This window comes from Erythrolamprus reginae, chromosome Z (assembly GCF_031021105.1).
Source record: "Erythrolamprus reginae isolate rEryReg1 chromosome Z, rEryReg1.hap1, whole genome shotgun sequence".
NCBI classification, from domain to species: Eukaryota; Metazoa; Chordata; class Lepidosauria; order Squamata; family Dipsadidae; genus Erythrolamprus; species Erythrolamprus reginae.
Genome location: NC_091963.1, coordinates 35566000 through 35590492, shown reverse-complemented (window position 1 = coordinate 35590492; position 24493 = coordinate 35566000). Strand labels below are relative to the sequence as shown.

Sequence of the window (24493 nt, the reverse complement as noted above, 5' to 3'; positions counted from 1 at the left end):
TAAATATAAGAAAGACTGTGTTCTTTTCTATAACAGTATATTTTTGACACTGGAACATGTGCAGAGGCAAAAAAATTCCAGATTTCTGTGTGACATTTCTATGAATAACTACATTCCCTTGATGTTTACATCAGATATGGCTGTTTTATATTAAAGTTAAAGTGAGTGACAAAATTGATGGGAAACTTCACCTCCTACTTGGTAACAGTTTGTGGTTGCTCAGCAACCATCTGAAGAAATATTAAATCTTCAAAACAAGCACATATCTATAAAACATAGAAGATCAGTTTGGTGTCAAAGGCCTCTCACATAGTCCTTCTGAGGAGTCAAGGCTATTCTTGTTTTACCTTTACGTTGCCATGATGTATGCTTGTTTCAAAAATACCCACCAGATCTGCAGATTTCCTTGCTACTTCACTTTGATTGCTGAAAATATGTAAAGATGTGCTATGCATTTCAAGGTCAAAAGGTCTCAGTCCCGAAGCATCCTTGGAACAGAATAGCAACAGGATAACGAAGAGTGAAGATTTTTCATCTCAAAATGTTTTGCAAAGTTTTAAAAATATGTACTAGTCCTTTGTTCAATTAGTGTAGTGATAGCTATGGTGGAAGCTTCTTACACCGTTATTGTTAGAACATAGAAAAAATGAGACAAATCAGGACAGGATAGAATAGGATAGGATGAAATTATATATACAGCACAAAGCTGATTAATCTGCAGCCTCCATCTTCCACAACTACTCAGGATATCACCCCTAATTCGCAAACATCAACTAATCTGCATACAGCAATTGCATCAATTACTCAAGGTGTTACTCCACCAACTCACCAGGAAGTTTCAATATAGCTTGCAACAGCTAAACTGGCACTCCACACCTACCCGCCTGTATTTATAATAATAATAATAAATTTATTGTCATTGTCAAAACAACGAATTGTCATTGGCAACGAAAGTCGTGTGACATCCAGAGGGAAGGCAGCTCAGATCACGCTTGGTTTATCATAACACGTTTTTTCTCTCCTATTTTCTCTAAAACAATAATGGGGAAGGGTACTTGCCAAGTCTCCAGCCAGCTTCCCTACCTAAAATGAAACTAGAAGTCACAGTTTCCTGGTTTCTATGCCAGCAGCACAACCACTACTATAAACAAAGTCTTGTTAATTAATTACAAAATTAATCCATTTCAGGAACACATTTAAAGTACTTTTATTTTACTTTTATTTTACTGTTTTATTTTACTGTTAATTCAAAAGTCCCAAGGATACACATTTGGCACATGTTGCACTGTAACAGAAAAGTGCTACAGATGCTGAGATTGTTTAATTTAATGTATTGTTTTAATTGTGAAACCATCCAACTCCACAACTGCGGCCAGTTTAGAATTGAAAAAAGAATTTAAAAGAAACAGCATATCTTGAAGAAAGATAATTAAATTGGCCGTAGCATTGGTCCATAATATAAAAAGATAAAATCCTATCAAAAGGCTTGTGAGAAAGTCAGAAACTTTAAAAATTGTGAAAAATCAGTAAAGTGGGTAGCATAGGCGGCCATGGAGAAGTCCTTGAAGAAGACTGTCAGAAGTCATTAGATGCAAAAGCATGTTAGACCAAAGTATTGGGTGGCTGACACACTGGGGTATAAGAGGCAGTAAAGTGAAAACATAGGCAGATTTGCAAGGTTCTGTTACAGATAATCCTTTTTCATCTACTGACAACTAGGTGATTAAGAAAAGTCACTGAAACCACAATTTAAGAGCTGTGGTGGCACAGTGGATTGAACACAGTACTGCTATTTCTGCCTGCAGTTCAGCAGTTCGATTCTTACCGCTTCATGATTAACTCCGGCTTCCATCCATTTGAGTTCAATAAAATAAGGAGTCAGAGTTGTTGAGGGAAATATGCTGAGTCTGTAAACCACTTAGAGAGGGCAGTAAAGCACTATGAAGTAGTATTTAAATCTAAGTTCTATTGCTATTAACTTATGGTTTTATTTTTGAATTTTTGTTTTACTTATTTTTTTTCATCACCATTGTAACTGTGAACAATTGCTAAATGAAGCTATCTGTTACTATAAAGTATCTCAATAAAGGACAATCCTGTGGAGTTCGTTTTTTTTATCTTGCCTACTTTGCAGACCTAACCAACAGCAGGGCAGAAAATAGGAAGTTCATTATAGGAAGGCAATTAGATCTAAAGTCTGTGGATTAGATCATTTATTTATTCCAAAATCAGTTTCTCTTAGGTAAGCAGATTCATAATGAAGCCAGAAAAATGTCAACTTTGGGCTCTGATTATATTTTTCTGACTGGCCAGAGTTATTCCAGGAAATAGATGAAAAGTTTGAGCAGCCTTTCCACGATTTCTTTATGATTATTGTGACATTTCAAAGTCCCACTCATTTCCTTCATTATGTATATTGCTTTATTATAATCAAACTATATTTTTATGATTACTTGCACTTTCCAAGGTTATTTATTATTTTAAAAGCAACCCCTCCCAAACCCACACTAGAACCTATACCTGAAAAATGTAACTGCCTTTATAATAAATTATCAACCTTTTAAAAATTTCCATTTAATATATTGAATAGGAAGGTTATTAAATGAATTCACCAATAGATCAGGAGCCATGGGGGGGTGGGGGTGGGAGGGGGAAATTAATCGAAAACAGGGAATTCATCTTACTCTACTACTCTTCTTAAACTTACTCCTAAAGCAGGGATTCTGCAGGAAGAAAACCTGAAGGTATCAAAGTAATGGGGAGGAAGATTTTGAGAGAAGCAGGATCCAAGGGATGTATTACAGTGATGGGTTGATATCAGTGCGGTAGGCGACTGCATACTGTTCTGCCGGGCTCTATGGTATGAGTCTCCCGAAAAATCAAGGGTACAAATTTCAGACACACACAAAGTTCAAAAACAATGTTCTTTATCACAAAAATTAAAAAGAAACAAAGCACCCTTTTTGTATTGCAAAGAGCACTTGTCCCAAAACAACCTGGTAGTCTGTACAATCCCCTTAATCAGTCCTTAGGTACTTAGCTAGCAGCTGTGAAGGAACGTCACAGCCCTCCTTCTTCCATGAAGTGAGACCCCCACACTTTGCTCTGCTTTGGTTTCAAAGTTGTGAAAAATCAACAAAGTTTGGAAACAACAAGGCACGGTCCTGAAGAAACAACGATCAGATAATCTTCCACAACGGCCAAGCCAGCATGCTGCTATTTATATCAGCAGCTTTCATTACTGGAGCCCCATCCAAACACAGGTGGCCTCTCTTATCTCCTGTAATATTTCTTCAATTGGTCTATTCGTGGGTCTAACACTTCCTCATTCGAATCGACTGAAGATAATGGAGATTGGCTTCCTGGGCTGTGTGCCAAGCCCTCCTCTTCCAAGTCTCCCCCACCTTCTTCTTCGTCCAAGGAAACTGCACTACCTGACTATGTCGGCAATAAAACAGGTCTATGACATGTTGATGTTTCCCCTGCATCCACCTCAACATTCCTTGGGGCATGAGCTGGGCCAGAGCCAACCCACAACACATACCATAGCGGCCGCAACAGTGTGTGACTGCTCTGGTGCCAATCCTTTGGGCGCCACCATCTTTTAAATTTTTTTTTGGTATTTTTCCTTCCTGCGCATGTGCAGAAACAAAATCTTGGAAGGGGATGTGCATGCGAGTATCCCCTCACGAGGTTTTGGTGTATTTTTGCTTCCTGTGCATGCATGGAAGCAAAATCACACTGGGGACATGAGCATGTATGCATAGCACGTGCGTGCATACAAGAATCCTCATTTTAAAAGAAAACAACAAGTCATCTTTGTACTGGAGATGGAAACAAATTGGAGACTGATACATTTGCCAAATCAAAGATGCATGAGAATATTAGTATCCCAAGTCTGTCAATAAATGGATTGCCCCAATATTAATTACTGAATTTAATATATTCAAGTATGTCGCTCGCAGGGTACAGTGAGAAAATAAATTTTATCTTCACTGGTAATAACAGCAAGTCATACTGTACTCTTGTGTGTTTGATCATTGGTTCTTCTGCCTAAAGAAACAGTAATTTGCATTCCAGTAACCAATATAGTCTTCGGAGAGGGGGGGCATACAAATCTAATAAATTATTATTATTATTATTGTTGTTGTTGTTATTGAACTGAATCCATTCCACTAACCTGGTAATCCAATCTATGGATTGAAATAAATTTTAGTCTAGATGCAATTAACAGCTGCCTAAATAAATATCCTGTGGTTGCTTGGTTTGTTTCATTTTTTTTCTAAAATAAGGGCTTAACACCAGTATTAATATACCCATTTGCTTTTTAAATTTCCACCATTACCCCAAAAGGATCAGTATTTCAGCCATACTTACTAAGGATACAAAGCCTACAAGAGTGAGAGGGAAGGAGAGAGAGAGGAAGAGAGAGAAACAGATAGAAAAAAGAGAGGAAGGAAAAGAGAAAGAAAAAGAATGGGAGTAAGGAAGAGAGAAAGAAAATCAAAATCTAGTTTGAAACTAGCTCAACTATTTAAGTGGCATTTTGATATTGATAAGAGTTACCCTATTATGAGCTCACTGTTATAGACACACAGTACAGTATTTTATTTTGAAATTCTTAGGCAAAACAGGGTGGGTTTTTTATTTGTTTGTTTGTTTGTTTGTTTGTTTGTTTATTTATTTAGTTATTATTTCTGTGCCGCCCAGTCCCAAAGGGACTGCCGCTCAGACACTATACTTTTCCGCCCACCCCCCAAAAAAATTAGAGGGAACACTGCTCACAACATAACTATTTTTAAACAAGAAGAGATTTATTGGGTACATTAAATAAAAGGAAGGTCCACCAATTCAATTTAACTTTTCTTCTTAAAACCTAGATGCAGAACTTCTTTGGGGTTTTTTTTTTAAGTTCAGGAACAGCTAGACTGTGTATGCAGATATTCTTCTCGAATTGAACTATCTTCTTCCCTGCAGTCTTGAGCTTGATCGACTTGTCATATTCCAATTAAATCTCAAGGGAACACATGCAAGGGAACGTTTATTAGAACAGGAAACAAGAGCAATATGGGAAACTGAAGAAAGATACAAAGGAACATAGGAAGAACCCCCCAAAAAAATTGCAGGAAAGAAACAGTGGGCCAAAAAAGGGGCAGATTTTGGTATTTAAAAATAAGTTCAATGACATAATTTTATATGATCTTCAAGACACTGGACTCAAACAATAAATTATGTTAAGTACATACAGCTGTATTTTATTTTTAAAAAGCAAAATGACTATTAAACTTTGAATGCATCAATATGGAAATCTAAGTTTGTCTCTCTCTGATGTTCTGACCATCCACAAAATACATTCTTAGTACAAAGCCATTTTAATTCTATTTCCTGCCTATGATAAATTTAAGACAGCTGAAATATTCCAAAATATTGAGATATTCTACACATTTAGTTCAAGCTATACATATCTATATAGATGACACTAGCTACTTTTGATTATTCATTATGCATATTTTTATTCCTTAGAATAAAGCCATTTTTGAAAAGCTACAAAAAAGTAACACCATAAAATGAAATTTTAAAAATGTGCTAATGTTTGCAGTCTTCATCATCTAAAATACTGAACTGCCTCTTGGATTTGGTGGCCTCTTGCATTAGTTCATGTAGCTGTCCAACTTGCTCATCTCGAAGGGCATTAAATTTCTCCTTTGTGAGATGCGCTCCAAAATCAGGCTGATCAGTGGTGTTTTGCATATGTTGATCAGCTTGCTGCTGCAGCATCATTGCATAGTTCTAAGAAGAGGAGAAAAAACAAATGAATAAAGTGCATGACAATTTGGTGAGAGGCATAATTTTTCAAGATAGAGACTGCAGGGATGATAGATAACCTTATCATATGGAGAAGGGTTTTTTTAAGTACTTCAATATTTAAAAAAACAATAGAAATGTAAAATCAATCTAAAGGAATATAGACCACATATTTTTATTTAAAAATAATTATTTTAAATCATAATCTAATCATGCTTCCACTTTAAAGAACAATGGAGAGATAATTTTTGAATCATCCCCAAACCTTTATTTAATCCACATGATTATGAATATCAAGTAGAACAAATGAATGTGACTGTCACCCAGTACCAGGGGAAAATACCTTGCTCCAGAAATATCAGTGTTTGAGCAATGTCCCTTTTTGTAACCTAATCCAGAAATTCAATCCCATTTTTTTAGGCTTATGCTGGAAATGTGAGCTACCATATCATCCAAGTTTGTAACAATAATAAGCAATTAAGGGCCTCACTGTGCTTAAGGAATACTTTTACAAAAGCCCCTGGTCTTCAAGTTCAATTTTTTGAACAAGTACACATCTTTTTCTCTCTTTGTGGATCAAGGCTTAAAGAAGCTCTGGTACTGTTTTTATTCTTCCTTTTTTACCTCAAGGTCAAAATCTTAACCCTATAATATACGTGTAACAGGAGCCTCTAAAGCAGCGTTTCCCAACCGGTGTGCCGCGGCACACCAGTGTGCCGCTAGACACGGTCAGGTGTGCCACGAAGCTCCTAGGGAAGCTCCAGTTGGGCGGGGTGCTGCCGGTGCCTCCGACCTCCCGGCTCCTGCCCGATGCGGTGGTTTCTGGCGCTCTCCTGCTGGGCCCCAAAGAAGGAAGGCAGGAAGGAAGGAGAGCTTCATTCTTCGCGCCTTTTTCCCGCCTTCTTTCTTTGGAGCACCAGAAACCGCGGCATCGGGCAGGAGCCGGGAGGTCGGAAGCACCGGCAGCGCCCCGCCCAGCTGGAGCTTCCCTGGCGTCGGCGGCAAGTGTCCTTTGGGGCCCGGCGGGAGGGCACTGGCGGTGGGAGCGGAGGGGAGGTGGCGGCTGCAGCGGCACAGGCAGTCGCGGGGAGATGGCGGTGGGAGCAGGGGGGGTGGTTGCAGCGGCCGCAGGCAGTCGCAGGGGGGTGGCGGCTGCAGTGGCGCAGACAGTCGTGGGGAGATGGCGGTGGGAAGGGGGAGTGGCTGCAGCGGCCGCAGGCAGTCGCGGGGAGATGGCAGTTGCGGGGAGATGGCAGCGGCCGCAGGCAGTTGCGGGGAGAGCTCCAGGGTGGAGGCACCGACGATGGCAGTTGGACGTGCTGCTGGACGCCGTACCTGCTCGCACTGTGGGCCTGGCATATACGGCGTCCAGCAGCACGTCCAGCTGCCGCCGTCAGGGCTCCCGCTTGCAGTCAGCTGAGAAAGAAAGAGAGAAAGAAAGAGAGACATATAAGAGTGGCAGAGAGAGAGAGGCAGAGAAAGAGAGACAGAGCGAGAGAGACATAGCAAGAGAGGCAGAGAAAGAGAGAGAGAAAGAGAGACATAGCAAGAGAGGCAGAGAGAGAGAGAGAGAAAGAGACATAGCAAGAGAGAAAGAGAGACATAGCAAGAGAAGCAGAGAGCGAGAGAAAGAGAGAGAAAGAAAGAAAGAGAAAGAAAGAGAGATAGCAAGAGAGGCAAAGAGAAAGAAAAAGACATATAGCAAGAGACAGTGAAAGAGAGAGAGCAAGAAAGAGAGAAAAAAGCAAGAAAGAGATAGCAAGAGAGACAGGGAGAGAGAGCGAGAGAGAGCAAGGGAGAAAGACATAGAGGAAGGGAAGGAGGGAAAGAGAAAGAGAGCAAAAAAGAGATGAAGAAAGAAAGAAAGAGGGATGGAGAGAGAGAAAGAAGGGAAAGAAGGAAAAGAGAGAAAGAGGGAGAAATAGAGCGAAAGGGAGGAAGAGAGAGGGGTTTTTTGTCCAAACTTTTCTTTAGCCCGCCCCCCCCGCCCCCCGCCCTTCAATGTTCCCCAGGATTTTGAAAATATGAATAATGTGCCGCGGCTCAAAAAAGGTTGGGAAACACTGCTCTAAAGCAATTTGCACATTCAGAAACTTGATTGCAAATTTCAATTCATCTGGTTTGAGAATTAATTATATTTGGAAATCATCCACACTCAAGAGTTCTAGTAGCTTCATTGTCTCATTTGCTAGTCAATATTTTTTTAACTTCTGTATCAATGTAATATGATAGGAACTTCCCCACAACCACCAATTTAAAACATTTCAAAATATTAACTGAAAAAGTTAAGAAAAAGCCTATAGAATTAGCTGACAGTATTTTACATTTCAGTTTTAACTCTTGATTGCTGTACTCTGCAGCAATGAATCACTGAACTACCTCAGGTTGTTTCTGAAAAGGAAATACCTGTTAAAATATAATTTCTCTTCTCCATGCTTCTTGGTAAACTTTTTCTATTTGTATTTAAAAATATCTGTGCTTAAACCACTTCTTATTTGCTGTATCAAATCTAACTGGCTCAATAGCAGTAACTGAGAGAAGAAACTTAGAGTCCTAGTGGACAATCACTTAAATATGAGCCAGCAGTGTGCTCCAGCTGCCAACAAAGCTAGCACAGTCTTAGGCTGCATTAACAGAGGGGAAAGAATCCACGATCCACAGCTTACATTAGAGAAATATCTTTCACCTGCGGCGAGGGGGGCATTTGCCCAGGTCCACCTGGTGCACCAGTTGCGGCCCTATCTGGACCGGGAGTCACTGCTCACAGTCACTCATTCCCTCATCACCTTGAGGTTCGACTACTGTAATGCTCTCTACATGGGGCTACCTTTGAAAAGTGTTCGGAAACTTCAGATCGTACAGAATGCAGCTACGAGAGCAATCATGGGCTTCTCTAGGTATGCCCATGTTACACCAACACTCTGCAGTCTGCATTGGTTGCCGATCAGTTTCCGGTCACAATTCAGTGTTGGTTATGACCTATAAAGCCCTTCATGGCATCAGACCAGAATATCTCCGGGACCGCCTTCTGCCGCACGAATCTCAGCGACCAGTTAGGTCCCACAGAGTTGGCCTTCTCCGGGTCCCGTTGACTAAACAATATCGTCTGGCGGGACCCAGGGGAAGAGCCTTCTCTGTGGCGGACCCAACCCTCTGGAACCAGCTCCCCCCCAGAGATTAGGATTGCCCCCACCCTCCTTGCCCTTCGCAAACTTCTTAAAACCCATCTCTGCCGTCAGGCATGGGGGAAATGAGACATCTCCCCCTGGCCTATACAATTTATGAATGGTATGTTTGTGTGTGTGTCTTGTTTTTTTAAATAAGGGGTTTTTAGAGATTTTTTTAATATTAGATTTGTGATACATTATTTTTTGTTATTGTTGTGAGCCGCCCCGAGTCTGCGAAGAGGGGCGGCATACAATCAAGTAAGTAAGTAAGTAAGTAAGTAAGTAAGTAAGTAAGTAAGTAAGTAAGTTAAGTAAGTAAGTAAGTAAGTAAGTAAGTAAGTAAGTAAGTAAGTAAGTAAGTAAGTAAGTAAGTAAGTAAGTAAGTAAGTAAATAAATAAATCAATAAATAAATATATTAATTTCTAGTGCTTTGATAAGACCACACGTGGAATTCTGCATCCAATTTTGGACAACACAATATATTAGATGCATGAGTTAACATATAGTGTGCATGTGGGGACGTAGCAAGAGATATTATAAATTGAAGAGGCCCTATGTGCATTATGCATGTAGAATCAGTAGATGTGGTTCTGTTGCACTAATAGGAGAAAAAGAAGAGAGTCCATTAGTTTCATTATTCAAAAAATCTTTTCATCTGTGCTTCCACATGTTCAAAATCATATTTCAAACAAACTGAACAGCACTTGTTATTGATCTTTGGCTTTTATCCAGGTAGAAATAGACCATAGTGTTAAACTTGCATTTGGTAGATTGATCTCTTAAAGTGCTTTTTTCCTTTGGGTTATGAGCATGCAGCAATTCAAGAATGTGACGAGACAACACTCTTAAAATATTGATCCAGCAAGATATCACGTCCTTAAAAATAGTGACATCTGAGACGGGATCATTCACTTAGAAGGAAATTTATTTCCTATCTTCTCTCTTTGTTATCTCCAAAATAATGTATTATAAAAACAATATTTGGTATGTTATTATCAGCATTTCTATAAGACAGTTATAGGCATTCTATACAAAAAGCATTTCAGATGACTTTTGACTGAGATTGCAGTGAGATCGAATTTGAGGAGCGGGTCTCTGTGCCCCCACACAATGTTCTGTCCATTGGAGGGCTCCAACCCTGTAGGGATGGTAAAGAAAAGAGCAGAACCCTTCAAGTCACAAAGAGCAACAACTCTCCTGTTTGACCCAGAGCTAAAGCCCTCCTCTTGAAGAAGAGGCAGCTATCATGGCTGCCATAAAACTAGGACAGCCAGGTAAAAAAATAAATGTGCAGGATTGCTGTAGGTAAACAATGACTGAAGTTGAGTGAGAAGATTCCTTTTTTATTTAGACCCTAACCTTAAAAGAAAGAAAGAAAGAGGAAAAACCAGGAATAGAGACTCTTAGAACTATTTCTTAAAATGGCGAACAACCATAGAGAGAAAAATCCTAGACCTGAAAGAAAGGAGCTAAGAGGAGAAAAGCTAAAGACCTTTTAAAACATTGAAAATTGGATTTGTAAGCACTGTTTTGCAAAGGTGTTATAAAATGCTGGAATGATCTACTTGAATCTATTTGAATAGCCGACTTTGCTTTTATAATTTGAACTAAATCTGGATTAATCAATTTATCAGCCTTGAAACAATGCTGAAACAATTAGGCACCATCTAATTGTGAATGGAAAATATACGATACTGTTCAAAGAATAGGAAAATTCTTGATAAAATAAATAAGTAACATTCTTCTGGAGGACTGTGGTGATATTTATTGTTATATAACTATCTACTTTATAATTGCTGGAGACTCTAATGTGAGAATAAGGAAGAATCTTAAGTAAAGTAAAGTGACTCTTGATTGGAAGCTGCTTGGACTACTTAAATGAAACTGATTAATAATCTGAAAATGAAAAGAACTAGGATTATTGAACTTTCTGAGGAGCAACATTGGACCTGACTATGTTGTTTTTGGACTTGAGTAAAAGTGGGCATAAGACAAGATGCTCCATCAGGGGAAAATGACTGAGATTTCAAGGGACATGGCAGAGATGCTGATAGAGACAAGATCCCAGAGAGGAGCATGGGAGGCAAGCCAAAAAATGAATAAGAATTGAAGTATTAAAATGTTTTAAAATGGACAAAAGCTGATAGATAGAAAGGAATTATTATTACTTTTTTTTCTTTTTTCTAATATGATAGCCTAATTAAAAACTAGAATAGAGGCAGAAATAAGAACACACATCTTTATATAAAGCAATAGTTAGATGGAAATTTTGGCAGTTGAAAGATGATATTATCAGGTATGTTTAATTAATAGGATGACTGGTACTTTGAACAGCTAAATAATGAAGGACTATATCTTAATAGAAACAAGTGAATTAACACTAGGATTAGTAATGGTGGCCTGATTAGAAGTTAGAAGAGAGGTAGAAATAAGAAATAGGGGGAATATTAGGAGATGTATTTTTATATAATAATATTAATAATAACTAGATGGAAAAACTATGTTGAAAGATGGTATTACTATGTATGCTTAATAATAATATCACTGGCATTAAAATGGAACATTGAAATATTGAAAAACTACTCTAAAATAATCATCTATATCAATACTAGGATTATATAAGTTTGATTAATATAACAACTATTATTTTTATTATTCTCATTGCTGTTTGTATAAAAATGAATTATACCCAGAGCCACACTGTTCATGTATTGATAAATGTAAATGTAAATATAAAATAAAATGTAAATGTAAATGTAAAAACGTAAAAATAAAAATACAATAAAACTTTTTATTTAAAAAGGCATTTCTTCCCTTGTAGATCTGGAGTAATTGAAAATATTATCCACACATTTTATATTGTATTTTTTTTTACAGAAATTGTTCTTTACAAAGATTTTTGTTCTTTACAGAGATTACTCTATTTTTGTTGAAAATATTAGACAAGTCATATCTCTTTTTTTATACATTTGTCAGATAAGGATAAGATGCTATCACAATGTGGCAAATTTTATATAATAGCTTGTAATGTCAGAAAGAAGATAACAACTGTTCAAAGTATGATTGTAGTCCATACTAATGGGATACCACTTTTTTACCAGAGTATAAAGAGCGTAAGAAGACAGATGTAAGGAGTTTTGTTAATATGATTAAAATCACAATCAAAGGTCAATCTGGTAATACGGCTGGTCTTTAGCTAGTGCAGATTTTGTTTTATATCGGAAACCTTAAACACTCAAAGAGCCACTTGGACCCATTTCCCACAGGAAAAAAAAACATACTGGGAGCCACTATGCCTCTCTCCCTCCCCCCTTTTGTATCTCTGTGTCTGTCCATCTCCCTATCTTCCCCTCTCTCCCCTCTGTGTCTCCCTCCATCTGTATCTCTCTCCTTCTCTTCCTCTCTCCCACCCCTTCTCTATGTATTAGTCTGTATGTCTCTCTTTCTCACCCACTCTGTGTATCACTCTGTGTGTGTGCATGTGTGTGTTTCTCCCTCCCTCCCTCTCTCTCTCTCTCTCTCTCAGTGTGCTGGTGTGTTTGTGTCTTCCCCTCCCTTTGGGTGACCATCCTCCTCCTCTCCCTCCTGTCATGACCCCTGGCTGACTGTGGCTGAACCAAGAATGTGGGCATGCATGGGCAGATTCTCCTTAAATGAGCGCCAAAGCGCAGCAAAGGCACATGCAGGATGGGCGGCAGCTTTCTTAAAGAGTGTCTAAACAGGACACAGCTTCTCTCCTGCATTAATGTTCTGGCAATCACCTTGCTGTATCATCCACCACCCCCAATAGCTCTTCAGCTGAGCACAGAGGGCACGAACACCAGCCCGAAGCTGCAGTAAGCGAAGGCTGCCTTATGTGCAGCAAAAGCAGATACAGAGCCACTTTGCTCCTGCACTTTCTGGCGACCCTTCTCCTTCCCCTCTCGTGATGCTTTGGCCAGCCTGTGGCTGAGCTGGGAATGGCGTATGCGTGGGGAGACCCTCAAGAGGACACCAAATCTCAGGAAAGGCATGTGTGAGCGGGGCAGCAGCTCGCTTAAGCAGCGCACTTGCACACGCTTCTGGCTCATCAGTCGGCCAAAGGGTCACGACAGGTGAGGAGAGAGCAGGAGCGAAGCAGCCCTGTACCTGCCTTCATACTACATTTGCACGCAAAGCAGCCTTCACTTCCAAAAAAGAAATAAAAGGGGCAAGGAGCAGGGCCAATCTGTTAAGGGACAGGGAGTCGTGTCAGAGGAACCAAAGAGCTGTATGCGGCTCCAGAGCTGCAGGTTGCCAGCCCCTGATCTTCAGAATCATCAATTCATACCACATGTGAACAATGCAGATAGTAAAGTATAGTAAGTATTTTGTAAGCAAAGATTAATGTTGATGCATATTGAGGAAGGGCAAATTGTGACAGGCCACTTCTGGTTCTACTGCACTGTACTAAAAATGTATGAAAGCAATCTGAGTGCACTTATTTCTACAGAAGAATGGATAGAAAGAGTGATGGAGCTAGTAGAAATAGCAAAATCGATTGTTTTCATTAGAGAAAAGAACATATCCAGCTTTGTTTTTACTTGGCAACCGTTTCTAGTTTTTATGCTCGAGACAGAAAAAAAATGAACACTTGACATTGGGCTTTGCTGATTAATATAGTTTGGTTTTATACAAATGGCTAATACAGAGATACCTCTACCTAAGAACGCCTCTACTTAAGAACTGTTTTAGATAAGAACCGGGTGTTCAAGATTTTTTTGCCTTTTCTCAAGAACCATTTTCTACTTAATTTTTCCGAACCCGTAAAAAATTCCCAGGAAATTTGAGAGTGGCACAAAGGCCCAGACAGTTTCCTGCCATTCCCCCTTTAATATCGGCCATCTTGGGCTTTTCTGAGCTGCCAGAGGAGCCTTTCGGTGGTGTGGCAGCCCAGAACGAACGGAGGGTTTTCCTTTCTCTGGGTGCTTGGAGAGGGAATAAACCACTTCGCTGTGGTGACTCCCTCATGCTGCCTCCTATACACCTGGTGCGAGGTTGCCTTCCAGGGCGTCTGGGCGCAGAAAGGCAAAAGGGGGCGCCTCGGCCCGGCCAGATCAACTTGGCTACAGCCAAACCGAGGAGTCACCAAAGTGAAGGAAAGGCGCAGGCTACAAAGCAAACGAGAGGAGAGGGGAGCCCTTCAGCATAGGAAGAGGAAGAAGGTAGCAGCAGCAGCAGAAATCTTTCAGTCTAAGGAGTGGGAGGTTCCCCCCTCTCACCTGCCTGGGTTTCTCTCTCTGGCACAGTGTATGAGAGGCAGCCTTGCACCGGGTGCACGGGACGCACGTGCTCTTCCTCGCCACTTCAGAATTCCTTTTTTTTTTTTTAAGTTAAAGTTTTAGATTTTTTTGATTCCCCTCACCTCACCTTCTTCCTTCGGCAGTGACTGTCCTCCTCCCCCTCTTCCTCCTCCCACCCAAATTCCAAGCTTTTATTTCTTTCCTAATGGGTTTGCACGCATTATTTGCTTTTACATTGATTCCTATGGGAAAAATTGCTTCTACTTATAAATTTTTCTACTTAAGAACCTGGTCACGGAACGAATTAAGTTCTTAAGTAGAAGTACGACTGTATTTGTTTAAATTGGTAAAGTAAAAGGTTGAGGTGGTAATTTTATTCTGTATTTTACTACACTGAAAAATGTTGAAAGTGAATGCTTCCCCCCCTCCAAATATCTACACCTTTCTTTCTCTCTCTCATTTTCTATCATCTTTATTTATATTTAATGTTCTGTTAATTTTAATTTGAAAAATTAAAATAGATTGGAAAAGGAATGAATAAATCATTAGAGTGATTTGCTTAACAACTATAGAAAGGTTGTAAAATGGGGCAAAGCTCATTTAACAACTGTCTTACTTACAGTGAAAATTTGGGTCTCAACTGTGATTGTAAGTCAAGGACTATCTGTACGTGTGTAGCAATTCGGATACATTTTTAAACATACAAAAATACTATTTCTCATCCAACATTAAAGCTTTCCAGCTGCACAATACAAAAAAAAAAATCACATTCCTAATTCTAGGCAACACTTTCAAGTCATGCATTTATTTGATACTATTATCAGTATCTCTAAAATCTTTATTTCCCTGAAGGATTTGATTGTGTTATGTTTTATTGTCATAAAGATTCACTACTGGGAGGAGAAAATAACGTCAAATGCATGAAAAATGATCACAGCAAAGATAGCTAATTCAATGACAATACTAAGATTTTAAGACATAGTAGGAAAATAAAAAAAGATACTCAGTCTGCAAAAATACAGAGTGCTCCATTTATTCTCACAATATATACAAAGAAATTTTTTTCAAACCAACAAATCTAAATTGTAGTTAATACTTTTTTGAAAAAAGTTATATATGGTACTGAAATATCATCTACAAACTCAAGGGCTAAGGGCCAAGTCTGGCCCACGGGGTGTTTAGATCTAGCCCTTGGAGCCGCCCTGGATACAGCAAAGGAGTGGCCCGTATTGCCTCTGTCAGCAAAAACAACAAAAAATGGAGCTCAGGAAGGTTATGCATGGGGTCCCCGACCTCCCGTTTTCACTGCAAAGGCCTCCTGCATCCCTCTGCCAGCAAAAACAAAGCTGAGGTCAAGTTCTGTTTTCAGCTGCGACAACCTCCTGCAGCCCTCTGCCCCAACAAAAACAGAGCAAGTCACCTCCAAGCTGTTTTCACCAGCATTGGGCTGCAGGAGATCATTGTGACACAAGTGACAATGAGCTGGCCGTGCCCATCCGGCCCCCTGAGGTCAAAAGCAATCGTGATGCGATCCTTAATTAAATGAAGTTTGACACCCCTGATCTACAAGAATGGCAATCTTTGTTTCTGAATTCAAGTCTTTATGCAGCCAATCAGTACAAACAGTCTTTGACTTACAACAGTTCAGTTAGTGACTGCTTGAAGTTACAATGGCACTGAAATAAGATTTATGATCATTTTTCACACTTAACAACCATTGAAGCATTCTTGCAGTTATGTGATCAAAATTCAGATACTTGTTAACTGATTCATGTTTATGATGATTGTAGTATCCCAGGGTCATGTAAACACCTTCATGACTTTCTGACGAACAAAATCGATGAAAAAGTCGATTTTATTTAACAACTGTGTTACTAATTTAACAACTGAAGTGATTCATTTAACAAATGAAGCAAGGGATTTCATAAAATGGGCAAAACTAACTAAACAAATGTCTTACTCAGGAACCCAAAGTTTCAGCTCAGTTGTCATTGCTACATGTATATTGATGATAACAGTGGTGAATGTACGGTAATCTGTGCTTTATTTGGGTGTTGATTGCTAGAGAGGATGTATTTGTGGTCTTTTTGCTTACTTCTTAGTTTTATTGCTTTTGGTGATGTATATATGTGGTTTATCTCTCTGTATCTATTGATGGTCCATTTGTCTAAATGCCAAGCCTCCAGTAGTATTTTCCTACCATTTTGGGATTTACCCTGTTCCCCACCCCCACCCCAAATAGGACATCCCCTGATAATAAGCCCAATTGGGCTTTTGAGTGCATGGCAATAAGGGTTCAAAAAAATATAAGACAGGGTGTTATTTTTGAGAAAACACGATAGCTTTTGGGTACTCGGAGTTTCCAAATTAAAAGTATGATTGAGTCCGTTGATATCTTGGGGGATTAACTGCATCTTCTGACAGCTAGTTGGTGTTCATGGATACATTCTGTTAGTCTTTTACCTATCTGCCCCACATAGTGGTTGTTATGGTCCTTAAACTGTAGATGTTCCTGGGTCCAACTATTCTGCATCATTCTTGGTTTTAGGAAGACAGTAGATTATTTTTCAATAGATTTACCTACTGTCAGGCAGTGTTCCCTCTAATTTTTTTTCGGTGTGAGCAGAAAAGTATAATGTCTGAGCGGCACATTTCCGTGCCTGGGCGTGGATCGGTTAGAAACAAAAGGGAGTCACGTGACCTCAGGACACACAGCAACGGTCATAAAAATGAAACGGCAGCCAAATTTTGATCCTGCAATCATCGGGCTGCTGCGAAGGTCCTAAGTGTGAAAAGGGGGCATAAGTCACCTTGACTTTGAACGGTCAGTAAATGAACCATTGTAAGTCAAGGACAACCTACCTTCCCCCCTAGATGTTTTCTGTGGAACTTCAAAATGGACTCCTGATCTGCTGATCTGCTTCTAAAAGAGTGCACTGCTCAGACAGATAATCCTCGACTTCTGTTCTGACCCCAATGGAGGCCAACATTTCTATCTCCTGAGTAAGACGGTTATTAAGTGAGTTCTGCCTCACTTTACCACCTTTCTTGCAAGTAGTTAAGTGAATCCCTGCAGCTGCTTGTCAGAAGATCCCAAAAGATGTTCACATAACCCTGTCCCTGGGACAAAATCCTTTCTTCCTAGAAGGAAGAATAGAAAGAATAAAATGGAAAAGGGGATTAAAAGGGGATACAAAAGAATAAAAAAGAAAAGGGTTTGGTTCAAAGTTCTGCTCAGATTAAAAAAATTGGAGTTTGAGAAGGATTGATTAAGCTTGGAGTATTGTTTTGTTTGCTCTTTTTTAATTTCAATTATTTTTTCTATTTAGATATATGAATTTAGGAATTGCTGATCTGTTTTAATAAAGTTAGAAGTATTGATTATAATAAGATATGCAGTAGGTGATACTGATTTGGATTAATGCATAAATGGAATTGAATTTAGCACTTTGGCATAATGGTTAATACGTTAGAAATATAATTGTTGTACTTTTTCAAAGAACATTAAGGAGGGAATTTAAGTAAAAGAAAATGTATGTACACTATATTGTTTGAATATATGTTGAGAGAAAAATTTAAAAAATTACTCCCAAAAAAAGTCCTTCTACCCTTTCCCTCCATTCATTTCATTCTTCCTCCCTCCTCCCTTCATATCTCCTTCCTTCCTTCCTCTCCACTTCTTTCTTTCCCTCCCTCTCTTTCCCTTTTCTTTCTTTCTCTCTCTTTTCCCTCTCTCTCATTCCTGCATCCTCTCTCCCCCTCTTCACTCTCTCATTTGTTTCTCTCTCCTCCCTTGTGTGTCCAATCACACTTGGCCAATAAAGAAATAAAGGAAGGATCATCCCAGAGTAGATTCCATTGGCTCCAAAAGGGGGAGCGGGTGGCCGTGTTGGAGGGAAACAGGGTGGGGAAGAGACATGCTGCCAGACACACGGCTCCAGCCCCTCCCGCCATTTCACCCTCCCTCTCCGAAGCTTCGCCCTCCCTCTCCAACCCCCACCCCCGTCTCCAAAGTTTCACAACTCCTCCCATTGTCTCAGCACTCACAATGAACAGCTCACGTCTCTTTTGACTGCCGGATTCCCCATTTCAAAATGTGGGGGGGGGGGGGGCAATCTTCCAGGCCCTGCTTTAAACCCCCTCAGGAGGCTTTTGAGACTCCTTCACAGCAAAAAGTACTGTTCCTGGGGATGGCCCGAGCTCCCCCTCCCCTGGCACAAAGCAAGCACAGCGGTTGGGTGGTTTCTGTCAGCAGGGGGCCCCTGACATCAAGCCCGACGGCGGTGAGCAAAGCCAGCTGCCCAGGGAAGCGGTGCATTTGAAAAGCACGCCACTTCCCTAGGCGGGTAGCTTTGCTGGCCATCGCAGGGCTTGATGTCAGGGGGCCCCTGCTGCCCTGACCGCCGTGCTCGCCTTGTGCCATGGGAGGGGGGTACGCTTGCAAGTCCCTTGCCTCCATTGCCTCCTCTTCCACCGCCCCACTGCCTGAGCCCATTTACAAGGGGCTGGTGGAAGACCCGATGTCGCTTTTGCTAAAAGTAGGCAAAAAAAAATAGAGCAAGTGACATTGGATCTTCTACCAGCCTCTTGTAAATGGCCTCATGCAGTGGGCTACAGTGGAAGAGGAGGCAGTGGAGGCAAGGGGATTACAAGCGTCCCCCCCCCTCCCTACCAAGCTTAGCACAGAGTTTTCCATGCCAGCGCGATGGAGCCGGCGGCCCGTGGGCTCTAAGCCCTGCCCGGCTTCTCCGGCTCTGTCGCTGCACGCCGCTTCCCCAGGCGGCCTTGACGTCAGTGGGCCTGTGATATTTTATTAGGCAGCTTAGGACTGCCACATTTTATACTATTTCACTATGCATTTTCTACTGTGGAAAATGGGAGAGGGGGTTGTATGAGATTTTTAGAATGTAGCGATAACAAATTCTTTCTAGAAAGCCAAGGTCACCCTTTGTCTCTACACCTCTACACTTGCACAGAAGATGGTGGATTGTGCCACCCTGGCAGTTGAATATTGGATAATGTGATGGATTTGTGGGTGTGTGGGCAAGGACTTTATTAATGTATGAGCAGAGCAATGTATGATGTAATGCATGAGCAGGGTAATCCTTGTTACCAAGGTTGTACACACACATACATTTGTATATTGAGATTAGTTGTGAATAACTACTCAGCCATATAAGATATACTAATTTGAATTAAAGTTTACTTTGAGAAATAGCATGTTCTTATAAACAGTCCAAAATCATACACATAATAGTCAGAATAACAATCCAAATATTATTTACATATTCTTTCTTACCAGTTGTCTTTGTTATATATAGATATGAAGCCTAAACACATTTTAGCTATAATACTGTACATAACTACAACACAGAGAGATTGCATAGACATTGCAGAGCACACTTAACAGTTAGTAGCCATTAGCAGTGAGCAGCTGGACAAAGAAAAACAAAGAGTGTGTCTCAGAGAAATAAGCTATGAACTCTAGCTCCCTCTTCTGGCAGTCTGCAACATCTCAGCAAATCAGACATAGCTCAGTTTATATCACATATTGTTGGGTAATATACAGTGGTACCTCTACCTAAGGACGGCTGTACTTATGCCTCTTCTCAGGAACCATTTTCCATTTACAAACCTGAGCCTCCAAAACTGTAACTGGAAAAGGCAGGGAGAAGTCTCCGTGGGGCCCCTCCTGGAATCTCCTGGATGGAAACAGGGCCGGAAAAGGCAGGGAGAAGTCTCAGTGGAGCCTCTGTAGGAATCTCCTGGGAGGAAACAGGGCCAGAAAAGGTGGGGAGAAGCCTCCGTGGGACCTCCCTAGGAATCTCCTGGGAGGAAACAGGGCCTCCACCCTCCCTGTGGTTTCCCCAATCGCACACATTATTTGCTTTTACATTGATTCCTATGGGAAAAATTGCTTCCTCTTACAAATTTTTCTAATTAAGAACCTGGTCACGGAATGAATTAAGTTCATAAGTAGAGGTACCACTGTATTGCTAACCCAACTGTTTTGGAGAGAGTCCTAACAGACCTGAACTGGGTGGTGAAGACTTCAGATTTGGTTTCACCGAGATGTGCCAACATGGCTCTATTAATAAATTGGAATTTTGAGAAATACTTTGCCTTGGACTCTTAATTTTGGACGCTATTTGGAACCCTCACAAATATATTTTCTTGGATTTGTATGGCAAATTCTCTGGTTTCAAATGCTGCTTCTAAGGCTACAAAGAATTCTAACTGATTAGTATTGTCTAGGTCAGTGATGGCGAACCTATGACACGCGTGTTAGCACTGACACGCGTAGCCATTTTCAGTGACACGCGGCCGCTAAGGAAGTCAGATGTCCATTTTTTCCAGATGAAGAAATATCGTCGCTTCGCATTCACTTTCATTGGGTGAGCCGATTCTTTCCCTTAGAGCGAAACCTGTTCCTTCCAAAGAGCCCCTTCCGGGAACGGAGCTGGGCCGAAGTGGTTTTTCTACTCATTTCCGAGGGAGCAATGCCGCGGTTTGTCCAGCAGATGGCATTACGATCCCATTCATTGCTCGCACAGAAAATGGGTCTTAGCACGAAATCGCCGCCTTTTGCCTTATTCTCGACCTCGACCGGATTTCAAATCTTCGAACCAACTGCGGTTCAGAGATTTCAAACAATGGGAGGAACGATGGAGGGATCTGGGGCACCCGCGCGCAAGGTGGGGGGGAATCTTCTTGTAGCTCTTACATTCCCTCTTCCGGATGAAGCTCCCCCTCTCTCCGTTCGATTTTCTATGCCAGGAATCGGGCAACGGAGGCAACTGGCGGAGCGGCCTTTGCAACAACCATCAATTTCGATCCTCATCCCGGAATCCATCAATTCCCACATCTCCCTGGTCGACAATGTGAGAGAAAAGGGGGGGGGAGAGTAAATTTCTGTTCTCCGTGGTTGGTGCTTCTCCACCAAGATTAAATATCCCAAGGTGAAACTCCCAAGGTTGTGGTGACGCCACTTCTCCGATCAAGAGCCACTTACTTGCAGTAGTGCAAAATATAGCACTAGTGCAAACACTTACCAACCATCACATTGTCGTGTATTTCAGGAAGAGGTCTGACATCCTCCTCATGAATCAGGGAGAGGTGGGGATGGGCGGGGTCTGGGATGTAGGGTGCCACGTAAATGATGTGGGCCTCCACATCTTCAATTGGTGTTTCCGGTGGTACTTCCTGAAACCTTCTTCGGTGGATTGAAAAGAACAAAATATCAGTGAGTGGTCCATTGCTTTCTCCACAAGGATAACAAAGCTCATTCTTATAGATTGGGGGTTGGGCTTGAAGACCTTCAAGGTCCCTTCCAGCCCCAAGGGAGTCTATCCTTCCTCCTATTGGCCCAACCAGGATTTGGGGGCGGGGCTTTCCAGGGCACCAGGCCTCCCTCAGTTGTGGTGACACCACTACTCCGATCAGGAGCCACTTACTTGCAAAACCGCAAAAGGTGCCAGAGACAGATGAACAGGTATCCAACCAGCATCAGAATCGTCACGACGAAAAATCTCTCGTTTTCCATTGCTCTCCATAGTTGGTGCTTCCCCACCAAGATTAAATATCCCAAGGTGGAACTCCCAAGGTTGTGGTGACGCCACTACCCCGATCAGGAGCCACTTACTTGCAATAGCGCAAAATTTGCCAGAGACAAATGAAAAAGTAGGCCACAAAGATTGTAATTGTGACTATTGTGGCTGCATCTTTTTCTGGCTCCATGGCTGAAAGAGAAAAGGAGGGGGGAGAAGAATAAATTTCTGCTCTCCATGGATGATGCTTCCCCACCAAGATTAAATATCCCAAGGTGGAACTCCCATGGAAGGAAAAAAAATTCCCGAGAACAAAAATCAAGTCCTGCTTCCCACTCGGTCTTTCTTTGTGGCTGTGGTTCTTCCTCTTGCAGGGCCAACATCTCTCGCCTTCCTTCTCACTCAAACCACTAAAAGTGAGTAACTGAAAAGAATCCCAACAGAATCCGAGTCTCCGGAGAGGGACGGCGTACAAACCTAATAAATTATTATTATTATTATTAATCCAGGTACCCAGGTAACCTAGAGATCAAACAACATGTCTGCCTCTGCTCAATCTGTGACCCCTCCCTCCCTTGGAATCCCCCCCCTTCAGCTCACAAGGGAAGGTTAAGAGTTGAGTGGCGCTCAGCAGAGGGGAATCCATGGGGTCCTGCCTAAGCGGGAGGTTGAACTACGAGACCTCCAAGGTCCCTTCCAACTCTGTAGTATTCTGCTAAATTCTGCTCCCCTGAAACCGCCAGCAACCAGCCCTGGCAGCCAACGCACAGATCCCCCTCCTGCTCAGGGATGGAAGGCCACGGATAAGCCCCCTTTGGAGTTCTCCCCTGGGTCACGAAGCAGAGCCCCGAATGTGGACCCTCGGATGGCCAGGCTCTGTGGGGCTTCCCCAGAAGTGACCCCCCAAGCCTTGGTTCAATCCCACCTGTTTCCATGGACTAGGCCATCCAATCATATCCACCCCCCATGGCAAAACCCGGATTCCTCCCAAGCAGGCCTGGCAGGTTCACCTCCTACTTCCCAGGAAAGCTCAGTCTCCAGACCCGAGGGGCAGCTGAAAAGAACGGCTCTTCCCCTTCACCCCTTTTCCTTCTTCAGGGATGGGAGGGACCCCAGAAGCCCCAGTCAGCCCAGATCCCAAAGGGGCTTTTCAAAAAAGGGATTTTGGGAGGTTTTCCCCCTTGAAAACCTTTTGCTTCTCATATAAGAAGCTTCTTCAGTTCTGACTGAATGGTGGGGATTGGAAAGGTTTCTCCTCTTTGCAGAGTCATTGGGTGGTGAGCATTGGGAAGGCAAATTTTGGGTTTTCTGGGATGCCTAGAGGCCCCCTGGGGGTTTACCTGCACCCTCCGGGTCACCTGAATCAGGGGTCTTCCAGTGAGCCTTTGGGGAGAAGCCTTTGGAGCCTGGGGAACACGAGCCTACTGGGCCCAGCAGAAGTTGGGAAAGAGGCCATTTCCAGCCTCCAGAGGGCCTCCGGAAGGCAGGGGAAGCTGTTCTCGGCCTCCCCAGGCCTTCAATTCTAGGGGTGGGCACTCGCACATGCACAATAGCACACACCCACGGCCTTTCGGCACCTGAGGAAAAAAAGGTTGGCCATCCCTGCCCTAATCCATCATCCCCACCGAAGAGAAGCCTTGCCAGCTGTGTCCACCTCTCCATCGCCTGGCAAAGCTTCCCTGGGGTGTCTCCCTGCTGGACAGCTCCTCCTGACCTGGGCCTCCCTTGCTCCTCTTTTTCCCCCCGGGGGGCCACCAGCGGTGAAGGTTGCAAAGGGCGATCACGTGATCCCGGGATCATTGTAAAGACAGGCTCATTGACAAACCCCCAAACTGTGATCCCATGACTGTGGGGATCCGGCAGCTATTATCAGTGCAAGGACCGGTCATCAGCCACTAGTTTGCAGTGCTGCTGTTGTTAAATATCCAGATGATAGACCAGAGATACTAGTAATAATTCACTAATACAGACCCCCCCAGACACCCACTGGACTGGGCCTCGCAGCGTCTCCCAGGCAGCAGAGGCGAAGGGACCTCTGGGCTCACTTGGAGGGCCGGGAGGGAAGAGGGGCCGTGCAGGCCGGGGAGTTCCGGGTGGGGAAGGTCAGCCCTCCTCTTAAATGGGCCGAGATGGAGAAAGAGGGCGAGACTGACAGCCTAGTGCTGGCTCTCTTCCTCCCCCCTCACCAGCCCCCACCTTTCCAACTCATCCGACCTTGGCAGAGACTCTACCCAGAGATGGGCTGCTAAGGGGGTACGGTCAGGTGTGTTCCCCCTTGTGGCCCTGAGTGCTGGCGGAGTCCAGGGCAATTCTGCCACTGCCCCTGGGCAGGTAACAAAATCCCGTGCAGACACTGCCCAGGTGCGGTAGTAGAATTGCACTGGACTCTGCTAGCACGCACGAGCAAACATCACCGTTCCCCCTTAGCAGCCCACCTCTGGAGACGCCCCACACCTTCCTCCTACCCCTCAATCCAAAGTCCCATGTCCTCAAGAACAGCAGCAACCTCCCTTGGCTCCCCAGTTGGGGCTCCCCAGGCCGAAGCCCCGGTTGCATCACCTCTTGCAAAGCTCCCTACGTCGCTTGGGGGGATCTAGAGCTGCAGCAGGGTTCTCCCAGGATCCCAGACCTGAGCGGTCCACGGAGAAGCCTCGGACTCAGCAGAAAAGCCAAGGGGGGAATCAGAGGCCCACATATGGCCCATTCGACAGG

At 42.6% G+C, this 24493-nt stretch overlaps 1 protein-coding gene across 4 annotated transcripts in view; it reads right to left on the bottom strand.

The window, feature by feature from the left end:
* Positions 1 to 4795: 4795 nt before the first annotated feature.
* SDHAF3 (succinate dehydrogenase complex assembly factor 3) overlaps positions 4796 to 24493 on the bottom strand; it is a 54201-nt gene continuing 34503 nt past the window's right edge. For all 4 annotated transcript variants that reach the window (XM_070730025.1, XM_070730024.1, XM_070730023.1 and 1 more), the window contains one exon: positions 4796 to 5790. In XM_070730025.1, the coding sequence (XP_070586126.1) occupies positions 5587 to 5790 (204 nt within the window). In that variant the 3' untranslated portion in view covers positions 4796 to 5586. The remainder of the gene's footprint in view (positions 5791 to 24493) is intronic.